At 52.1% G+C, this 19,306-nt stretch overlaps 2 protein-coding genes across 5 annotated transcripts in view; both read left to right on the top strand.

Moving 5' to 3' along the window:
- Window positions 1–14,317, top strand: part of Sptbn4 (spectrin beta, non-erythrocytic 4) — a 74,113-nt gene extending 59,796 nt beyond the window's left edge. For all 3 annotated transcript variants that reach the window (XM_048790880.1, XM_048790882.1, XM_048790881.1), the window contains 12 exons: window positions 814–1,018; window positions 1,413–1,793; window positions 3,153–3,397; window positions 6,198–6,336; window positions 6,431–6,515; window positions 6,861–7,057; window positions 8,065–8,687; window positions 9,717–9,789; window positions 10,343–10,635; window positions 11,807–11,980; window positions 12,126–12,168; window positions 13,259–14,317. In XM_048790880.1, the coding sequence (XP_048646837.1) occupies window positions 814–1,018; window positions 1,413–1,793; window positions 3,153–3,397; window positions 6,198–6,336; window positions 6,431–6,515; window positions 6,861–7,057; window positions 8,065–8,687; window positions 9,717–9,789; window positions 10,343–10,635; window positions 11,807–11,980; window positions 12,126–12,168; window positions 13,259–13,417 (2,617 nt within the window). In that variant the 3' untranslated portion in view covers window positions 13,418–14,317. The remainder of the gene's footprint in view (window positions 1–813; window positions 1,019–1,412; window positions 1,794–3,152; window positions 3,398–6,197; window positions 6,337–6,430; window positions 6,516–6,860; window positions 7,058–8,064; window positions 8,688–9,716; window positions 9,790–10,342; window positions 10,636–11,806; window positions 11,981–12,125; window positions 12,169–13,258) is intronic.
- Window positions 14,318–14,641: 324 nt separating this feature from the next.
- The window catches only part of Shkbp1 (SH3KBP1 binding protein 1), an 11,257-nt gene continuing 6,592 nt past the window's right edge, over window positions 14,642–19,306 (top strand). For both annotated transcript variants that reach the window (XM_048790884.1, XM_015496841.2), the window contains exons 1-10: window positions 14,642–14,795; window positions 15,034–15,087; window positions 15,211–15,256; window positions 15,363–15,436; window positions 16,157–16,215; window positions 16,454–16,534; window positions 17,478–17,639; window positions 17,729–17,819; window positions 17,916–18,106; window positions 18,654–18,769. In XM_048790884.1, the coding sequence (XP_048646841.1) occupies window positions 14,710–14,795; window positions 15,034–15,087; window positions 15,211–15,256; window positions 15,363–15,436; window positions 16,157–16,215; window positions 16,454–16,534; window positions 17,478–17,639; window positions 17,729–17,819; window positions 17,916–18,106; window positions 18,654–18,769 (960 nt within the window). In that variant the 5' untranslated portion in view covers window positions 14,642–14,709. The remainder of the gene's footprint in view (window positions 14,796–15,033; window positions 15,088–15,210; window positions 15,257–15,362; window positions 15,437–16,156; window positions 16,216–16,453; window positions 16,535–17,477; window positions 17,640–17,728; window positions 17,820–17,915; window positions 18,107–18,653; window positions 18,770–19,306) is intronic.

Here is a 19,306-nt window from a genome sequence, read left to right as displayed (position 1 = left end):
TGGGGGCGGGGCCAATTTGTAGGGAATGGTCCAGCAGATTCAGGATCCGAAGGTTAGCTCTTGGCAGGGCCAGAACTGGACATTGGGGCTGGAGCCCTGGGATCTTGGCCACTGGGAGGAACCGGAATAAAAAGGCACTGCACAGGCATGGTTTAGAGGGCGGGGCCAGTAGCTTTGGGATTTGAGCGCTGTAATGGGCCTTATTGGGTGTAAAGGGCGGGGGTGGGGAGGGGGTGAATGAGTTAGAGAAGTCATAGCCAGGGAAAGAAAAGGTCCTCTTTCTATTCAGTGCCTGGGCAGTGTTTGGGAGGACAGAAAAGCCTGGAACGCTGAGATTGGACATAGGGATGGGACCTGAGACCTCCTGATATGGCTAGTGTCACCTCACCAAGCCTCTGAAAATCTTTTTCTAAGGGTGGGATCTAAGAGGGGCACTGAGCAGGAACCCTGTTCCAGTGAATCCCGAGATTAGGACTGGAGGTGGGTGGGTTGGCTGGCCACCCAGATCACTGGATGAGAGGGACAAGGGATCAAAGATAAGAAACTGGGCAAAACAACAACAAAAGGGACAAAAGCATAAAAGAAATTAGGCAGTTCCGGGGGAGTGGAGGTGAGTTTATCAAGCTCTGGAGGCAGAGCTTTCTCTGGTGCTGAGATCCAAGTCCAGAGCTAATTGAATCTGAGATTTGGCAGAAAACAGCTCTGCTGGAGGGAAGCTGAGAGTTAATACCTTGGGAGGGGGAGATGAGGCGGTCACAGCACTGCCCCAGAAGTCTCAGGGGGCTCCCCCTGCCCCTCCCCCTCCTTCATTAGCGAGCAGATCAGCCGGCGGCAGTCTCAGGTGGACCGCCTGTACGTGGCGCTCAAGGAGCTTGGGGAGGAACGAAGGGTGGGCCTCGAGCAGCAGTACTGGCTGTACCAGCTCAGTCGCCAGGTGGATGAGCTAGAGCACTGGATTGCTGAGAAGGAGGTGGTGGCTGGTTCACCAGAGCTGGGCCAGGACTTCGAGCATGTCTCGGTAAGCATCATTAGGAAAAACAGTGACCACTGGGTATGCTCCTAATATTCTCTGGGCCTCAGTTTCCCCATCTGTAGCATGGGCATAATAATAGCACTCACCTCATGGCTCCTTTGTGAGACAAATGAATTAATATGACGTAAAGGACTTAGAACCCTGCACAGCATATTCAGGGTCTTGCACAGGATTAGTTATTAATACTGTACCATCATTACTATTTTATTATTGTCATTTGTATTATTGCTACAGAGTGTTGGATGTTGTTTTTTATTATAATGACATTTATTTTTGTAATGACTCATGCCCCTCACATGATAGCAAGTTGGAGGGGATGGGTACATGCAGCACCTTTGCCCACTTGCTGTGTCCCCCCCCCAATACATCCTGGTGGCAGGTGCTGCAGGAGAAATTCTCAGAGTTCGCCAGTGAGACGGGCACGGCAGGACGTGAGCGGCTGGCAGCTGTGAACCAGATGGTGGATGAGCTGATCGAGTGTGGCCATACAGCAGCAGCCACCATGGCTGAGTGGAAGGATGGGCTGAACGAGGCCTGGGCCGAGCTGCTGGAGCTCATGGGTACTCGGGCCCAGCTGCTGGCCGCCTCTCGGGAGCTGCATAAGTTCTTCAGTGATGCCCGAGAGCTTCAAGGACAAATTGAGGAGAAGCGGAGGCGACTGCCTCGCCTTACTGCCCCACCTGAGCCAAGACCCAGTGCCAGCTCCATGCAAAGGACCTTGCGAGCCTTTGAGCACGATCTGCAGCTCCTCGTGTCACAGGTGGGGCGATGGTGGCCGTTGGGCAAGGTGGGAGGCATGTGGGCAGCCGAGCAGACAAAAGTCAGACTGTGGAGGAGATCAAAACGAGGCAGTGGGACAAATAGAAAGTAGACCTCAGAAGAGGAAGAAATTGGACTGATTGTATGGTGCATGGAAATGGGGTAGTGACAGAAAAAAAATGAGGTAGTAGGGCTGGTGGAAAAGATATGATGTTTCCATATATAGTTGGGCAATGGTTCCAAGTGAATGGTAAGATCCCAGTATGGTAAATTTAGATGGAGGATTAAAGCATAATTTTGAGAGGTTTAAGAGAAATTTGGCTGTGGGCAGATAGAAATTAGACAGCAGGTCTCTGCCAAGAATATTTTTTCTGAAATTATTTTGATATGGAAGAGCTGAATGGAAAAGGCAACAGAGCTAATAGAAATTAGGCGGAGGGTCTGACAGGAATTGGGAGGTGGACCTAAGAAATTGGGTGGAAATGAAGTTGTGGGCCTAATGGAACTCAGGCAGCAGGACTGAAGGCAACTGATTTGAAGGCCTAAAAGGAGATAGAAATTGGACAATTGTTTTTACAAATCATACTTTTAGACATAGGACTCAGAGAGATAGCAATTAAGTGATGGATCTGTTAGAAATGGGGGTGGAGTGGGAAAGCAGGACACAGTGGCACACGCCTATAATCCCAGCAACTGGGAGACAGAGGCAGAAGCATCACAAGTTCGAAGCCAACCTGGGCAACTTACGGAGATCTTGTCTCAAAATAAAAAAATGAAAAGGGTTGGGGATATAGCTTAGTGGTAAAGCACTGCTTGGCACGAGGAAGATACTGGATTTCATCCCCAGCACTGCCAAGGAAGGAAAGAGAGGGAGAGAGAACAGGAGACTGTAAATTGAATAGTGTTTCTAAAGGAACTGGTCTACTCGTCGGCAGTGGGTCTGAATGAATAGAATGCAGGTTGGGAAACATACCCAGTGGACATCAGGGCAGCAAGGGGTTTCCTGGGAGAAATCAGATTGCTCTGAAACAAGAGAGAGGTGGGCCTGCCTGAAAAAATAGGTGCGAGACCAAAAGAAGTCAGGCAGTGGTAGATTTAAAAGAAGTCAAAACCCAGAAGAAGAATCAGGAAGCAGATATGAGTAGTTGGTAGTGAGTGTACAAGAAGTCAGAGAGCAGCGGCCAGAGGATCAGGCAGCAGGTAGGAGGGAAGCCGGGTCATGGGATCTCAGAGCGCAACAGGCTCCGCACTCAGCCTGCAACTGGGGAAGGAGAGGGTGGAGCCTAGGTCGCTCGCGAGAAGGGGAGGGCGGGGCCTGGGCGGGGCCGAGGGCTGCCGCCAGACGTGGCTCACCCTTCAGGTACGGCAGCTGCAGGAGGGCGCTGCCCAGCTGCGAACCGTGTACGCGGGCGAGCACGCGGAGGCCATCGCCAGCCGGGAGCAAGAGGTGCTGCAGGGCTGGAAAGAGCTGCTGGCAGCCTGCGAGGACGCCCGCCTGCACGTCAGCTCCACGGCCGACGCCCTGCGCTTCCACAGCCAGGCCCGCGACCTGCTCTCCTGGATGGACGGCATCGCGGGCCAGATCGGGGCAGCTGACAAGCCCAGGTGCCCCTCATCCCACCTCGGGCTTCCTACGTGCCATTGGCAGCCTCTCTCAGCTGTCCCCCGCCCACCAACAATCCCCTACCCATAGGAAACCACAACAGCCAGTATCTGCATGGCACCCCGTGTGCCTGTCACTGTTCTAGAAACTTCACATGCATTTGGACCCCTTTGGGGACTGGCATTGGGGTCTCAGAGCATGGGGCAGCCTCCTGCTCTCTGTCCTTCCCAGGTGCCTAAGACTGCCCTCCATCTCCAGGTGTTACAGTATGGGATGGGCTGAGGCCAGGTTGGGTGCAGGGTAGGTGTGGTCTCTGTCAGGGTGGAGGAACACTGTGACAATTCCCATATCTTGGGGTTAACCTAGTAGGCACTGATTTACTGCTCACATAGTGGCACTATGTCAGTGTCCAGCAAAAGCCAAACCTGTCCCACAGTGATTGGGAACCAGGATCCTGCCATTTGGCCCTGGGGGTCATTTCCTCAACCCTCTCAAAGGGAAAAAGACAGCAGGAGGGTCTCACACGCTGCTGGTAAGTTAGCCAGTTTATCTCCCAGGGAGGTTGAAGGCTGAGACCAGCAGTGTGCCCAAGAAGAAAAGGATCTGGAGAGGGTGACATGTGGTATTGTTTTTGTGCTGGTAGGCCTTGAGCCTTCATCCATTTACTTAGTGAATATTTATTAGGTGCTGGAGATGGAACCCAGGGCCTCGCCAATGCTAAGCACATGCTCTACCACTGAGCCGTTCCTCTCCAGCCCCTAGCAAATATTGACTGAATACTTGTTGTGGGCCATGTAGTGGACAAGGTCAAGCCCTTGCCCTCCAAGGGCGGAGAGAGGCAACAAATTGGTAAACAAGCAAGCCCCTAATATCATTTCAGAGAGTGAGAAGTGCCACCAGGAAGCATAAAGCACGGTAAGGGAACCAGGTGACACTGGCAAGATCTCCCTTAGGATAGGATGTTTGAGTGGAGGGAGACTTGAATGAAGTGCTGGGTGAGTCAGGTTAGGTTTGGGGAAGAAGGAGAGTTCCAAGACCCTAAGGTGGACTAAGCATGTCTGAGCAGGAGCCAGAGTCTCACCGTGGCTGCAGGGAAGGAAAGGAGGAGGAGTGAGGAGTGGCAGGAAGTGAGGCTAGAGGGCCAGTAGGGCCCTGGAGACCAGGAAAAGCTTTGCCTTTTCCCTGATTGAGTTGGCAGCCATGGGAGAGTTCAGAGCAGGGAGGAAAGTGAAAAGTGCATCAGTGGGGAATAGACAGGTAGACCAGCCTGGCTGGTCCAGGCGAGAGCCATTGGTGGCTTGGGCCAGAGTGGTGTTTATGTCAAGATGAAGAAGAAATCTCGATTTTCAGACTTAAAATATCTTCATGATGAGAAAATTTAAGTATCCAATATACAGAAGTAGATATAACAACATAGTGAAGCTGCATGGGTATTGAGAACATGTGACTTGAATAATCAACATCCTACCAGTCTCATTTCAGCTACTCTCCCTCCATTTATGCTGTGTTGTTTCAAAACAAATCTCAGGCTTTGTATCATTTCACAGCATATATTTTAAAATTATAAGTGTCCAGTCTTCACTGATGGTCAGGGGGGAGAGAAAAGGAAATGACTAGTCATAGATGAATGATAGATGAATCTACTGAGAGGGAGAGGAGAGAGCACATCTGTGGGATGGACAGAATCAGAAAGGTCACTTGACATGTTAAAATTAAAATTCATTACAATGTGGGGCCTTCAGAAATAAGTTTGGACACATTATTATAAAACTATAATTGCTAACTGGTGGAACCTTCAGAAATTTAGAATTTGTGTTGGACATTGGATAGTTTACAATGGTCCTGTCCAATAATTATATATTTCAAGTCACAAATGTGAGCCACATATATAATTTAAAATTTTCTTGTAACCACATTAACAAAGTAAAAGGAAGCAAATTAAAATGAATTTTAGCAATACTTTTCCTTTCTTTTTTTGTACCGGGTATTGAACCCTGAGGTGCTTTTACTATTGAGCCACATCCCTAGCCCTTTTTGAGACAGGGTCTTGCTAAATTGCTTTAGTGCCTCCTGGAGTTGCTGAGCCTGACCTTGACCCTAACCTCCTGTCTCAGTCTCCTGAGTCACTGGGATTATAGACATATGCCACTGTGCCTAGGCAGTCATACATATTGGTTGACCCTATGTGCTCAAGATAGTCAATATCAACATTATCAATTAATGTTAATTAGACTGGCAGTGGTGGTATGGGCTTAAAGTCCCAGGTACTCAGGAGGCTGAAATTGGAGGACAGCTTGGACCCAGGAGTTGGAGACCAGCCTGGACAACATAGTAAGACCCCATCTCAAAAACAAAACAAAATATTAATAAGATATTTTATATTCATTTTTACACTAAGTCCTCAAAATCTGGTGTGCACTTTACGTTTCAACATATCAGTTCAGAACTACCACATTTCAAGTGGCAACACGTGTCTAGTGTTTAATACACTGGACAGCACAGAGTTATAGGGTTAGAATCATCAGCTGGTGGAAATTTCACAAGCATAGCTCTAGCAAGTTAGAAAAATTGGACCTTGAAATCCTAGAAGGTTAGAATCACAAGTATGAAACTTTGACACCTTGGAAAATTGGAATCATTGATTTAGTGAAGACCATTGGACCCTCAGAACTTGGCCATAGAAGGTAGGTATCCTGAGATGCTATGAAGCATCAGCCTCAAGGGAATTGATGGGAACTGCATATATGGGTTGGGCTGAGGGTGACTTCCAGTGGCTCAAATCCCTGTCACTACCCACTGCAGGGATGTGTCATCGGTGGAGGTGCTCATGAACTACCACCAGGGCCTGAAGACTGAGCTGGAGGCACGGGTGCCTGAGCTGACTGCCTGCCAGGAGCTGGGGCGCTCCCTTCTGCTCAACAAGAGTGCCATGGCTGATGAGGTAGGGAGGGGCACCTGGGGTCCTCTTCTGCCCCCAGGTTCTTTGAGGTGGAAGCCACCCCTGACACCCCTTCCCACCCACCCACCACACCCAGATCCAGGCACAGCTGGACAAACTGGGAACCAGGAAGGAGGAGGTGTCAGACAAATGGGACCGCCATTGGGAGTGGCTGCAGCAGAGTGAGTGGGGATCCAGACACATGTGGCTCAAGGACACAAAGACATGCTCCAGCATGTTAAGGCCCAGAGGATGATATGACCACATTTTGCACACCACCCAAGAAGCGAACATAAAGGCCTGGGAGGGTGGATGACAGGGTGCCACTGAATCCTTCATGGCGGACTCCTAGGGGAGAAACTGGGACCTTCAAAATAACCCCAGCCCCTGTCACTCCTGCAGAGCCCAGAGTGGTCAGGACTGGGATGGGGAACCTGCAGGGTGTGGAGGGCCAGGGAGGACAATTGTTGCCCCCCAAATGGTCCCTGTGTGCTCCCAGTGCCCTTACCCTGCGTGTCTGCCCCTAGTGCTGGAAGTGCATCAGTTTGCCCAGGAGGCAGTGGTGGCTGATGCCTGGCTGACAGCCCAGGAGCCACTCCTGCAGAGCCGGGAGCTGGGCAGCAGTGTGGATGAGGTAGAGCAGCTTATCCGGAGACATGAGGCCTTCCGCAAGGCAGCCGCAGCCTGGGAAGAGAGGTTCAGCTCTCTGCGACGCCTGACCACGGTGAGCACTCCAGATCCTGCCCTCCTGCCCCACACCCATCCTGCATGAGAGAGACACACCTGGACTTGGTGCCTAGTCCCTTGTTGAATGAGGGCTAAGAGATCTATACTGTGCTCCCAGTGGGGCTGGGGGACAGACCTGACACTAGACAATGATAGTACAGAGGGTCAGGGATGTGATGCAGAAGTACAGGCAGAGGGCTAAGGGCTAGAATGGGGGAGGCATAGGGCACCATGGGAGCCTAGAAATGTTTGCCCTGGCCTGGGGGAGTCCCATCTGAGACTTAACACAGTTAAGAAATGCAGAGTGCTATGACATATGACTGTAATCTCAGTGATTCTGGAGGCTGAGGTAGGAGGATCAGAAGTTCAAGACCAGCCTCCACAACTTAGAAAGACCCTGTTTCAAAATTAAACACAATAAGCAGGGCAAGGTGGTGCATGCCTATAATCCCAGGGGCTCAGGAGGCTGAGACTAGGAGGATCCTGAGTTCAAAGGCAGCCTCAGCAAAAGCCAGGGGCTAAGCAACTCAGTGAGACCTTGTCTCTAAATAAAATACAAAATAGGGCTGGGGATATGGCTCAGTGGTTGAGTGCCCCTGAGTTCAATCCTGGGTACCCAATAATAATAATAAAGCCTGGATATGTAGCTCAGTAGTAGAGCATCCTGAGTTCAATCCCCAGGACATGGGTGGCAAGAAATGAGGCAAAGAGACCATTTTTAATAAAAAGTTTTGAGTTCCTGGGTGGGAAACATTAAAGAAGGAAGAAGTTTAGAAAAGCACCCAGAGAAAACGTTGATTTAGCTGATTCCTACAAGAGCAAGAGGTGTTTGCAGGAAGAATGGGGATCAAGCTCCTGGCAGAAAGTGGGGCAGGGCGTTGGGTATCTTGTTTCTTCAAGGAACTAATAGGTTTAGAGGTGAAGCAGAAAACCCAGAGTGCCTGTCAGACCACTCACTCTCCGCACCTTCCCGCCCCATCCTGTCCCTGGTCCTTCTGTCCCCAGATTGAGAAACTCAAGGCGGAACAAAGCAAGCAACCACCCACTCCCCTGCTGGGGCGCAAGTTCTTTGGGGACCCCACGGAACTGGCGGCCAAGGCGGCGCCTCTACTGCGGCCAGGGGGCTATGAAAGGGGCTTGGAGCCCTTGGCCCGCCGGGCCTCGGACACGCTGTCAGCCGAGGTGCGGACCCGGGTGGGGTACGTGCGCCAGGAGCTCAAGCCCGAGCGCCTCCAGCCGCGCATTGACCGGCTGCCGGAGGTCCCCGGGAGGGTAGAGCCTGCGGCCCCTCCGGCCGCACCGGAGAACATTGCAGCGGAGACTCCCGGGACCCCTGCGGCTGCGGAGCAGGTCCGGCCCAGACCGGAGCGCCAGGAGTCAGCGGATCGCGCGGAGGAGCTGCCCCGGAGGCGGCGGCCGGAGCGCCAAGAATCGGCTGACCAACCCGAGGAGTCTGCGCGGAGGAGGAGACCAGAACGACAGGAATCCCTGGAGCACGAGGTGGCACATAGCCTTACACTGGGCCGCTACGAGCAGATGGAGAGGCGGCGCGAGCGGCGCGAGCGGCGGTTGGAGCGGCAGGAGTCCAGCGAACAGGAGACGCCCATAAGAGGAGAGCTGGCCAAAGGGTGAGGCCCCTTATATCCGGGGAGCGAGGGAAGGGGATTAGCAACAGCTCCAACAGCCGCGAAGGCGCAATGGCGAGGCTTCTGGGTCCAGACCTTCTTGGTATCCACTTTGCAGAGGTGTAAACTGAGGCTGAAAGAGGGTAGCAGATATGCCCATTGTTCCACAGGGGCAGCTCTTCCTGTAGAATGAAAAGGCAGAGTGCCTTCCTCCAGGGGCAGTTTTTCAGCCACTGGGTCCTGCATCAAATCCCCTGGGTGTCCCCTGGCCTGAATTCTGTCTCTGCACTGATTATGTTTCTCCACTGGGTGGAACCATCACTGCCTAATTGGAGAGAAGACCCTTTATTACAACTCTCTCAACAGCATTATGAATTGGCGGATATTGTCATTGCCATAAAATGGATAGGACAACTGAGACACAAAGAGGGCCAGTCATTCAACTTGTATAAATCAGGGCTGGAGCCCAGGTCTTTCAGATTCCAATGTTAACAAGAGTATAATATGCAGATTAGTCCAACCTGCTATGTCCCCAGAGAACAAGAAACAATGACTTCTTTACCCTTTAAAAAATGCCTGTTTCATGAACATTTGCAAGTGTCTGAGTGGCATGTGCTGGGGATAACAGTGACCAAACTAGCCCCAGTCCTACCTTCATGACACTCAGTCTAGTGGGAGAAACAGACTTGTTACCTGACAGTGATGACCCAGAGTGGGGATAGAGGGAAGTCCAGGAGACTTGGTAATTCAGGAGGCGGATGCAGAAATGTGACTGTGTTCAAAAGCTTGAAGGAACTAGTTTGCTTTTAAGCTGCTTAAAACTCAAAAGTGGGGGGAGTTCAGTTTTCCATTCAGCAGCAGTGCTTGGGACACTCATGGGGTGTAAGGTGCACATCTACAGGGGACAGCTGAGAAGTGAACAAGGTCTTGGCATTTCAGGCTAAGGCATGAAGCATCCTCTGTACAGCCAAGAAGGTCCCTGGGAGAAGGCATCTGAGTTCCACTGGGTCTTTCTGTCCCCTCCTCCCCCAGGAAGGCCACCCTGGCTGACATTGTGGAGCAGCTGCAGGAGAAAGAGGCGGGCCCAGGGCTCCCTGTTGGGGTGGTAAGTTGAACCAGAGGATGGGTGGGGGTATGAGGACCCCCTCTCAGAGCAGGAGTCAGGTTTTCAGAAGTAACCAGTGCCTCGCCCTGAGCCCATCCTTCTACCTGGACCCTGCAGAGTCAGCATGGACTCTCAGGACCCCCAGAAATCCTTCCAATTCTGAAAATTTCTCCCTTAGAAAAATGGGACCACGGATCCAAGAAACCCTTCCATTCCCCCGCCCCTCCACACATACATAAATAGGGTCTAGTTCCCCGGCCAGCGGGGTCCCAATTTTCATCATAGATGGCCACATACACACCGAAGGCCCAGATTTCTCCCCACAGGAATTCCTTGCATCCCAACCTCTTAGATGTAGCGTCTTCCTCCCACGAGAGGAAGTCCACGAGAGGAAGTCCAAACCGATACCAAGACCCGTTGGGCCTCCAGCCCAGAAGTCCTCCCATACTCGCCTCCAAGACAGATGACCCTGCAGACGGATGGGACCCCCGGTTCCCCCAGACAGAAGCCCCTCCCCATGGACAGAACCCCTCTTCCCCCTCCCTTCACACAGCCGTCGCTGCCTCAGCCTCGCGAGCTTCCCCCTGGCCGCCTGCCCAACGGGCTTGAGCCGCCCGAGCGGACACCTCGGCCGGATCGGCCGCGGGCCCGGGACCGGCCCAAGCCGCGACGGCGGCCGCGGCCACGAGAGGGTGGTGAGGGCGGGGGAAGCCGGCGCTCGCGCTCCGCCCCGGCCCAGGGCGGCTCCGCCCCCGCGCCTCCGCCACCGCCCACTCACACAGTGCAGCACGAGGGCTTCCTGCTGCGCAAGCGCGAGCTCGACGCTAACCGCAAGTCATCCAACCGGTGAGCGCGTGGGCGGGGCTTTGGAAAATGGTGGTGGGGGCCATGCGCAGAGTGTCCAATGAGTGAATAGTCGGGCCAGGGAAGGGGCGGGCTCAGCTTCAGAACCTCCCACCGGCGGGGGTTAGGTTGGAGCCCAAGGGAAGGCGGGGCTCAACCTCAAGGAATCCAACTTGTGTACGTGAGGGGCACGGTGTAGGATTAAGGCGTTTTCGGGCTGAGTAGGGGACCTTAAACGGAAGAGGGACGGTAATATGAAAGCGAACAAATTGGGACTCAACTCTTATAGCGACCAACCCAGGAGGTGAGTACAGCTGAGGAATAAGCTGGAGTGAGTAATCAAGTGCCAATGTTGTGTGAAATTGAGCCTCAAAATCTCATCCACCCAGAATGGGATGGTTTTAAGTGGGGAAGGTGTGTCTGAGAAGGGGCGGTGCCCAAACTCTCAGCTGAGTGGAGTGTGTTGGGGTAATCTGAAATAGGTTTCCAAATGAGGGCTTAACAGTGTGTGTGTGTGTTTACTCTTGGATTCCAGTTTCTGGTTGTCCAACACATTTTTGGCCAACTGGAGGTAGACTCTGGGGACAGGTGGAGCCAGACAGGATAGGACTGGCCAGTGAGTGGAGTGAGGCTTAGACCCAAGACAAGAAGTGGGCAGAGCCGGTTCAGACTGTGCTGATGGGGCTGGAGGGAGTCATTCTTCCTTGTCCCTAGGCTAAAGTGGGAATAAACGGGGACATCTGGATTGGGGCTTTGGCTAGATAGGGAGCAGGAATTCCTCATTCCAAACAGTAAACCAATAGATTTTCCTTGAAGGAACTCCGTAGGGGTGGAGGAATGGGGTGGGGGTTTGTGTGGGATGAGTGGAACAAAAGCTACATAGGAGATAAGTCTTGCCTTCAGGAAATTCAGTATGGAGAGGAAAAGGAAGATCAAGCCCAACAGTGGCCAGCCTGGGTGAAGGCTTGGTTCTGGGAATTTTAGATGAACCTCTTAGATCAGGCTTAGATCAGGGATAGCCATAAGGAAGAGCCTCCTGGTCTTGTGGCCTCACTGGCTAAGGCAAAGGCCCAGAGGTTGGAAGTCTCAGCATATTTAGGCCATGAATATGTTAATGAAGAGTACTCCTTCAGAGTGCTACAGCTCTGCCTTGAGCCCTGTATTGTTACCCTAGGTCGTGGGTGAGCCTGTACTGCGTCCTCAGCAAGGGGGAGCTGGGCTTCTACAAGGACTCCAAAGGCCCAGCATCAGGGGGAACACATGGTGGGGAGCCACTGCTCAGCCTGCACAAGGCCACCAGCGAGGTGGCTAGTGACTACAAGAAAAAGAAGCATGTCTTCAAGCTCCAGTGAGTCCCTCAGTGGGCAGGAGGGAGGGATTCCAGGCCCAACTACCCCTCCCAGCAGGACCCTGGCTCCCTTGGAGCCCATTTGCGTTGGGGGCTGGGGCTTGGCCTCTTGGGATCGCCTCAAGTCCTATGTTCTCTCCTGTAGGACCCAGGATGGCAGTGAATTTTTGCTCCAGGCTAAAGATGAGGTGAGATCTGGTCCTTTCAACCCCATATGTGACCTCAAAATGACATAACTGCCTGGCTGGCTCCTGGCCCAGAGTAATGGGTTATAGAAGGGAAGCACACCGACAAAAATTCTCAGAGATATAATGGGAAAGCCCATGGGCAGTGAGAGCCCAGAGGGGAGGTTCCTAAGCCAGGAGTAGTGAAGAGGAGTTCAAGGAGGCCCTGATGGTGAAGTCCAAGTTTAACAGCTGGAGGACAGAGTTCAAGGAGCGAGGTAAATGGTACCAGGAAAGATCCCAGGAACTGAATCTCCCAGCCTGTTATGAGCCACTTGGAAGAGGTTGAATTTTTGTTATAAGGGCACTGGGGAGCCATGGCAGAGTTTTGAGCCAAGGAAGGTTGAAGTGATGGGTAATAAAGATCCTTTTAATTACCATGTTCAGGGTAGATTGAAGGGGGTAACAGTGGGGTTGGGGAGCCTGTCCAGCAGCTGGGCAGGACCCAAGAAAGCACAGAATTGGAACATGCAGGCCTGTGGGGAAAGGAGGGAAGAGATAGGGGAGATAAGAACAAAATGGACATTGGAACTGGGCTAAGGAGTGACACTGGTCAGAGGGAAGGATCAGTCATGGAGGTGGTTTCAGGAAATGTTGAGAATAATAAATAACACTTCTTATCTCAATTAGTCCTTATAGGAAGCTATGAAGTAGGCCTTATCCTCTGCCTACCTCCTTTTACTTATCTGTAAAATGGAGATAAAAATAGTTTCTTATCATAGGGTTTCTGTGAGAAATGAGTTGATACATGTAGAGCACTTAGCACATTGCTTGGTAAGTGTCTGTGCTCTGTGTTTGGACAATGTACTTATCCCTGTTTTTGTTTACCTTTGTAGTGGGAGTTACATATTGCAAAAGATTGAGTGAATGAATCCACATAAGTGCTTAGACAGAGCCTGGCACATGCTATTTAACTATTTGCAACCTCATTATTACCCCAATTTAATAGAGAAAGGAACTGAAGTTCAGAGAAGGCAGTCTGATTCAAGATTGATCTACTACTCTATTTTCTCTCTTCCAAATATGGACTCTGTGCCCTATTTTCTTCCTTCAGGAGGAGATGAACGGTTGGCTAGAGGCTGTGGCTGCCTCAGTGACAGAACACGCAGAGATTGCACGCTGGGGCCAGACACTACCCACAACGTCCTCCACAGACGAGGGCAACCCCAAGCGCGAGGGAGGGGAGCGCAGAGCCAGCGGACGCCGGAAGTGACTCTCCTACCCCCAGGACCTGACAAGTCTCCCCGCCCCTCCTCTCTGCACTGTGGGCACAAAGACACTTTCTCTTCCGCAAGGGCAGGGCCAGGGTCCCTAGTTCCAGCACTGCGGACACGCCACGATGGGCACTGGAAAGGAGGGGATTTCTCCTGCACCCCAAAATGTGGTGGGGGGGGATTGCTACCCCTATAGCCATATTTCGGCCCCTTCCCGCTCAACATCCCTACCCCAGGTGCTGGGGCTCCATTATTTTTATGCAATAACTGAGCTTGGTGGGGGCGGATAGGGGGCCAGTTGAGCCAAGCCCCCTGCCCCTATCTGCAGATCCTGCCCCAAGAAGCTGGGGTGGTGGGGGTGATAATTCCTGGCCTCCTCTCCGCCCTAAGGATGGGCACGGGGGCGCTGGTGAGGTCCCCTGGACCATCCAGGGTGCTAGGGGGTGGGGAGGGGACAGTCCCTCCCTGCCTTTACCTCACTTCCAATGCTGCCTTGATCTCTGTCTGGGAGGGGGGAGTGAAGGGCCCTAGCCCCTTCACTCTGTCGCCTCAGAGCCATGCGGTTAATTCTTTAGTTTATTTTTGCAAAACGTCGACCTCCCCCTCCCCCCGCCCCGCATCCGCGAAGGCTTTTAACGGGAGGGGCGTCAAAGCTCAAAATTGTCTTCCTCTCTCCTCCCCCCTCCACTGTAAATGACACTTAACGAGGGGAGGGGTGAGGGGAAGCCCTCCCCCCCTGCATGCTTCTGGCTGGAGCACCTCCCTGGGACTTGGGGGAACCGGGTTGTGGGCAGCCCCCCATGGCCGCCTGGAGAAGCCGCTGGGGCCCCGGGGGTGTGGGACGGTGTGGCGGGCGCACACTGTATGTACCTATAATAAACCCTTTGGCTTTGACGGTCTATGCTGGTTTGTTTGCATTTCTTGGGCTGCACCCGTGAGGATGGGCAGGTGGCGGGGTTGGGGGTGGGATTCAGAGAACATCAAAATGTACCCTGTGGTATGGGTTAATTTTGGATTCTAAACATATGCACATGGACAAATCACCTAGTGCCATACCTAAAACGGGACGAAGAAGTAACTCAACTTCCCCGAAGGAACTGCCCTGCCCGCCCTGTCAAAGGACAGGAAAGGCCGGCTCCTTTAAGGAGGCGAAGAACTTAACTGCGATGAGCAAGCTCTTTGTCCAATCGCCGGTGTCTCGGAGAGTCTCCGGTCCAATGAAGACGCGGTGAGGGCGGGGTTTAGGTACACACCCGGAAGTGGGCGCAGGCCTTCTGGCTCGCCGGGGGCCATGGCTGCGGTGGCTACTGCCGCCGAGGGGGTCCCGGCTCGCGGGCCTCCAGGGGAAGTGATTCATCTGAATGTAGGAGGCAAGAGGTGAGTGTGGGAAACTCCTTTAGGCCTCACCCTTGGCAGCTGGGAGCGTGGTGGGAGTACCCGCCTCTCCTGGGGGGAATCCCTGTCCATCAAGAGTTGCTCCGCCCTCTTCTGGAGGCGAGGAGCCTGGAAAAACACCTGGGAGACGGGAGGACCAACGGGATTTGGCGCGAATCCGCACGGTTCCTCGCTCCCTCACCATCGTCGTACCTTGCCTCCACTTACCTTACCCGCTTAGATTCAGTACCTCTCGCCAGACTCTCACCTGGATCCCAGACTCCTTCTTCTCCAGGTGAACGGGAGAGCGAGTTTGGGGCAGGTTTTGAATGGGAAGTTGTGGAGAGCCCTAATTGCCACCGCTCAATCACCTCCCTGCCCGGGCCCCTGACACCTGCTTTGTTTCCCCTTCTTGTAGTCTTCTGAGCGGGCGCATCTCAACTCTGAAAGATGAGACCGGAGCGGTGAGTATGGCAAGAGCTGAAATGGGGTGGCCTACTGGAGGAGGAACAGGACCCCCACTCAGTTTTGCTCTTTGCCTTGTCCATCCTTTGTTCCTCTTTCCCACAGATCTTCATCGACAGGGACCCCACCGTCTTTGCCCCAATCCTCAACTTTCTGCGCACCAAAGAGCTGGATCCCAGGTCTGTGTGAATAACAGGGAGTTCCCCTGCGGTCTAGGCCTCCTATGAAGTCTTTTCTCCCTTTCAGAATGTTCACTTAAGCTCCATTCTATTAGAATGGAGTTTTGATCAGGTTTAAATTGCTTTGTATTTAGCATTCCCCCAACACACCCACACATTTTCACCATCCATATCTTTGCTCCTTAGAATCTTGATCCTGTCAAAATTAGCTACCCTTCATCATTCTCTATACAATTTCTGAAAACTTCCTCTTAAAAATTCTCAGCCCTGCTGAGCTGGTGCACACCAGCACACCTGTAATCCCAGTGGCCAGAGAGGCTGAGGCAGGAGGATCACAAGTTCAAAGCCAGCCTCAGCCATTTAGCAAGGGGCTAAGCAATGAGCCCCCATCTCTAAATAAAACACAAAATAGGGATGGGGATGTGACTCAATGATCAAGTGCCCATGGTACCCAAAAAAAGAAAAAAGAAAAAGAAAAGAGAAAAAAAAATCCAGGCACAGTGGTGCCTGCCTGTAATCTCAGCAGCTGGGGACCCTGAGGCAGGAGCATCAAAAGTACAAAGCCAGGTTCATAAACTTAGCGAGACCCTGTCTCAAAATAAAAAATAAAAAGGGATGGGGATGTGGCTTAGTGGTTAAGTGCTCCTGAGTTCAAATATTGGTATTAAAGACAAAACAAACAAAATAAAAAATTCTGCCCATTCCCATTCTACTACTCAGGGGTGTCCACGGTTCCAGCCTGCTCCATGAAGCCCAGTTCTATGGACTCACTCCACTGGGTAAGTGGGGACCCCCAGTTAGCATCCTCATTGTATGGAAAACCAGCTCTTTACTGAAGCTTCCTAAATTCTCCCTGCCCTTTATCTTCTCTCCTGCAAGAGGGTTGGATTAGAGCTGAGAGCATTAGATTTATCCCTGGCTCTGAGGGGAGTGTTCTGCGGAGAAGGAGGTAAAGAGGGGTCAAAGGGGTCTGCCTCCATACCCCACAAGTCCCAGCTTTGAGTTCTTGCATTGCAGTTCGTCGTCTGCAGCTGAGGGAGGAGTTGGATCGATCTTCTTGTGGAAATGTTCTCTTCAATGGTTATCTGCCTCCGCCAGGTATGCACTCCCAATGGATGGAGGGAAGAGGGGGTGGCCTAAAGACTACATTTCCCACAAGTCTAGCCCTTGGGTACCTGTTCTGTGATCCTTAGACATGATGGGAGTTGTTATTTCTGTATCAGATGCTTGGGCTGATTCTTGGAAAGGAAATAGGAAGCAGCAATTTCCTTAAGACAATGGGCCAGTTAGTCATCCTAAACTCCGAAACCTGTGCTAGTGCCTGATGGGTATTGTAGTCCAGGCTTGATTTCCTTGTGGGAAACTTTGAAAGAACTAGGGTCTTTTGCATAGAGTGGAGAGCAACATTAAAGGGGCCACTAGAATCCCCAGGAGACCTAAATCAGCCAATCTACCTGTTGTGAAAATTGTGCTCAGAGGTTGTTGGGAACTTTAATCTACTAGGCTTTGCTGGCAGATTGGCAGAAGGAATAGAGTGGGGAAATTTAAATATGTGTTTTATTTTCCTGTCCTTAGTCAATATCTACTACTTTCATGAAATTTGCTGAATGTAAGACTTATACTATTATTTTCCTTGGTTTGTCTTCATTTTCAAAAATATCATTTTAAACAGAAGCTTTATAGCACTACCTTTATACCATCAATAACAAGGCAGACATGAAAATAAAACCCAAACATAGCAGCATCATTAGATTCCGGGTAGATACTATTGCCTGCCGAGGGTGCAGGTTTCTATTTATTAGGAGGAAGATTAGCAAATATTGAAGAGCAGCACCAAACTGAGCTTGCTCTGTGATGGACTCAAGGACACTGAAAAAAGAAGTAACCCACTGTGAGACTCAGTGGCATTGAATGGCTTGTCCCAGCACCAGGATACTGTGCTCCATATGTAGGGAAACCCGTATTTGTGAGAGTTCAAATGCTTGCAACCTGAAAGCCATGATTTCAATTACTGTCACTCTGCCACTTCCCCCCACTCTAGTATTCCCAGTGAAACGGAGAAACAGGCACAGCCTGGTGGGGCCCCAGCAGTTAGGCGGACGCCCGGCCCCTGTTCGACGGAGCAACACGATGCCCCCCAACCTGGGTAATGCAGGGCTGCTGGGTCGGATGCTGGAGGAGAAAGCCCCTCCCTCCCCCTCAGGTGAGTTTCTATCTTCTGGGAGCTCAGGAAAGCTGGTAGGCTCCTGGGAGGCCCTGTGACCTGCTCTGATCCTTCTCTTTCCCCCTCAGGGCAACCAGAGGAGCCGGGGATGGTGCGCCTCGTGTGTGGACACCACAGCTGGATTGCAGTGGCCTATACCCAGTTCCTTGTCTGCTATAGGTGCTGGGAGGAGGGGGTGGCTAGGAGGCTCTGAGCACTGTGGATGGACAGTCAGGGCTGGCGGTGAGGGTCAATGACATCCTTCCAATCCTACAGGCTGAAGGAAGCATCTGGCTGGCAGCTGGTGTTTTCCAGCCCCCGCCTGGACTGGCCCATCGAACGCCTGGCACTCACAGCCCGTGTGCCTGGTGGGGCTTTGGGTGAACATGACAAGATGGTGGCCGCAGCCACTGGCAGCGAAATCCTGTTGTGGGCTCTACAGGCAGAAGGTGGTGGCTCTGAGATAGGTATGACCCCAGACCTTTTCTAGAACCCTCTGCCCTGTGGAATTCGGTGGCCTGTTACAAATTCTCCAACCCATAAGAATGCTGTTTGATATGTTTGCCCCATTGAACAACCTAACCCTTCAGCATTCCATGTCCTCTTGAAATTCCTTGGCCTATTCAGAAAATCCACCACTTGTAAGTCTCTTCTCCATTAGAGCCTCTGCCCTGTTAGATCTCTTTGCTGTGTTGGAATGCTGCGTGACAGTAGACTCTCTGAGCCTGTGACAGTCTGTGTGGCTGAGAACTTCTGACTTTTTAGACCAGTCTTTCCCCCTGAAACAATCCTCATAAGAATCCTCTGTCACCACTAGAGGTTTTTGCTTTGTTGGAAATCTCAGTGTATTAGAAGTCCACACCTCCCTGGAGTCCCACATCCGTCACAAATCCCCTGTGACTCCTGCTGGAATCTCCTACCCTGTGAGGATTCCGTGGCCCAGTGGAATCTTCTGGCACCTTGTGTTCCTGCTGCCATTCTCCTCCCTGCTGAAGTCCTCCTTTCCCCCCACAGGGGTCTTCCACTTGGGGGTGCCTGTGGAGGCCTTGTTCTTCGTGGGGAACCAGCTCATCGCCACAAGCCACACAGGGCGCATCGGGGTGTGGAATGCTGTCACCAAGCACTGGCAGGTTAGAGTTCTGGCCAGTCCCCTTCCCAAGTGTCCAGACTCTATGGACTCAGGGCGTGGTTCTTTTCTGCCCCACTGTCCCTGGAGAGAGGCAGAAAACCCAGTGGTGGGCCAGAGGCTGCAGGTGTCTGATAAAGACCTGTGGAGCACTGAGGAGGGGTGACAGAGTTCACATGAAGGCTGGATGGTTTTGGAAAGGAGAGGGGATTCTCTGGGCGCTGGATGGGGAAGCAGGTGCTGGGAGGTGATGTAGGAGGCAGGAACCCAGAGAGAGACATGCGAACATCTGTCACTCTGAACTCACCCCAGGCCATGTCCAAAATGTTTAAAAAAAAAAAAAATCTGCAGCCAGGCATGGTGGCACATGCCTGTGATCCTGGTGGCTGGGGAGGCTGAGGCAGGAGGATCCCAAGTTCAAAGCCAACCTCAGCAACTCAGTGAGACCCTGCCTTAAATAAAATACAAAAAAGGGCTGGGGATGTGGCTCAGTGGTTAAGTGCCCCTGGGTTCAATCCCTGGTACCAAAAACAACAAAAAA

Source organism: Marmota marmota, unplaced genomic scaffold, assembly GCF_001458135.2.
Source record: "Marmota marmota marmota unplaced genomic scaffold, marMar, whole genome shotgun sequence".
In the NCBI taxonomy this organism is placed as follows: Eukaryota; Metazoa; Chordata; class Mammalia; order Rodentia; family Sciuridae; genus Marmota; species Marmota marmota.
The sequence above is the reverse complement of the archived record's forward strand: the minus strand, read 5'-3'. Positions and strand labels throughout refer to the sequence as shown.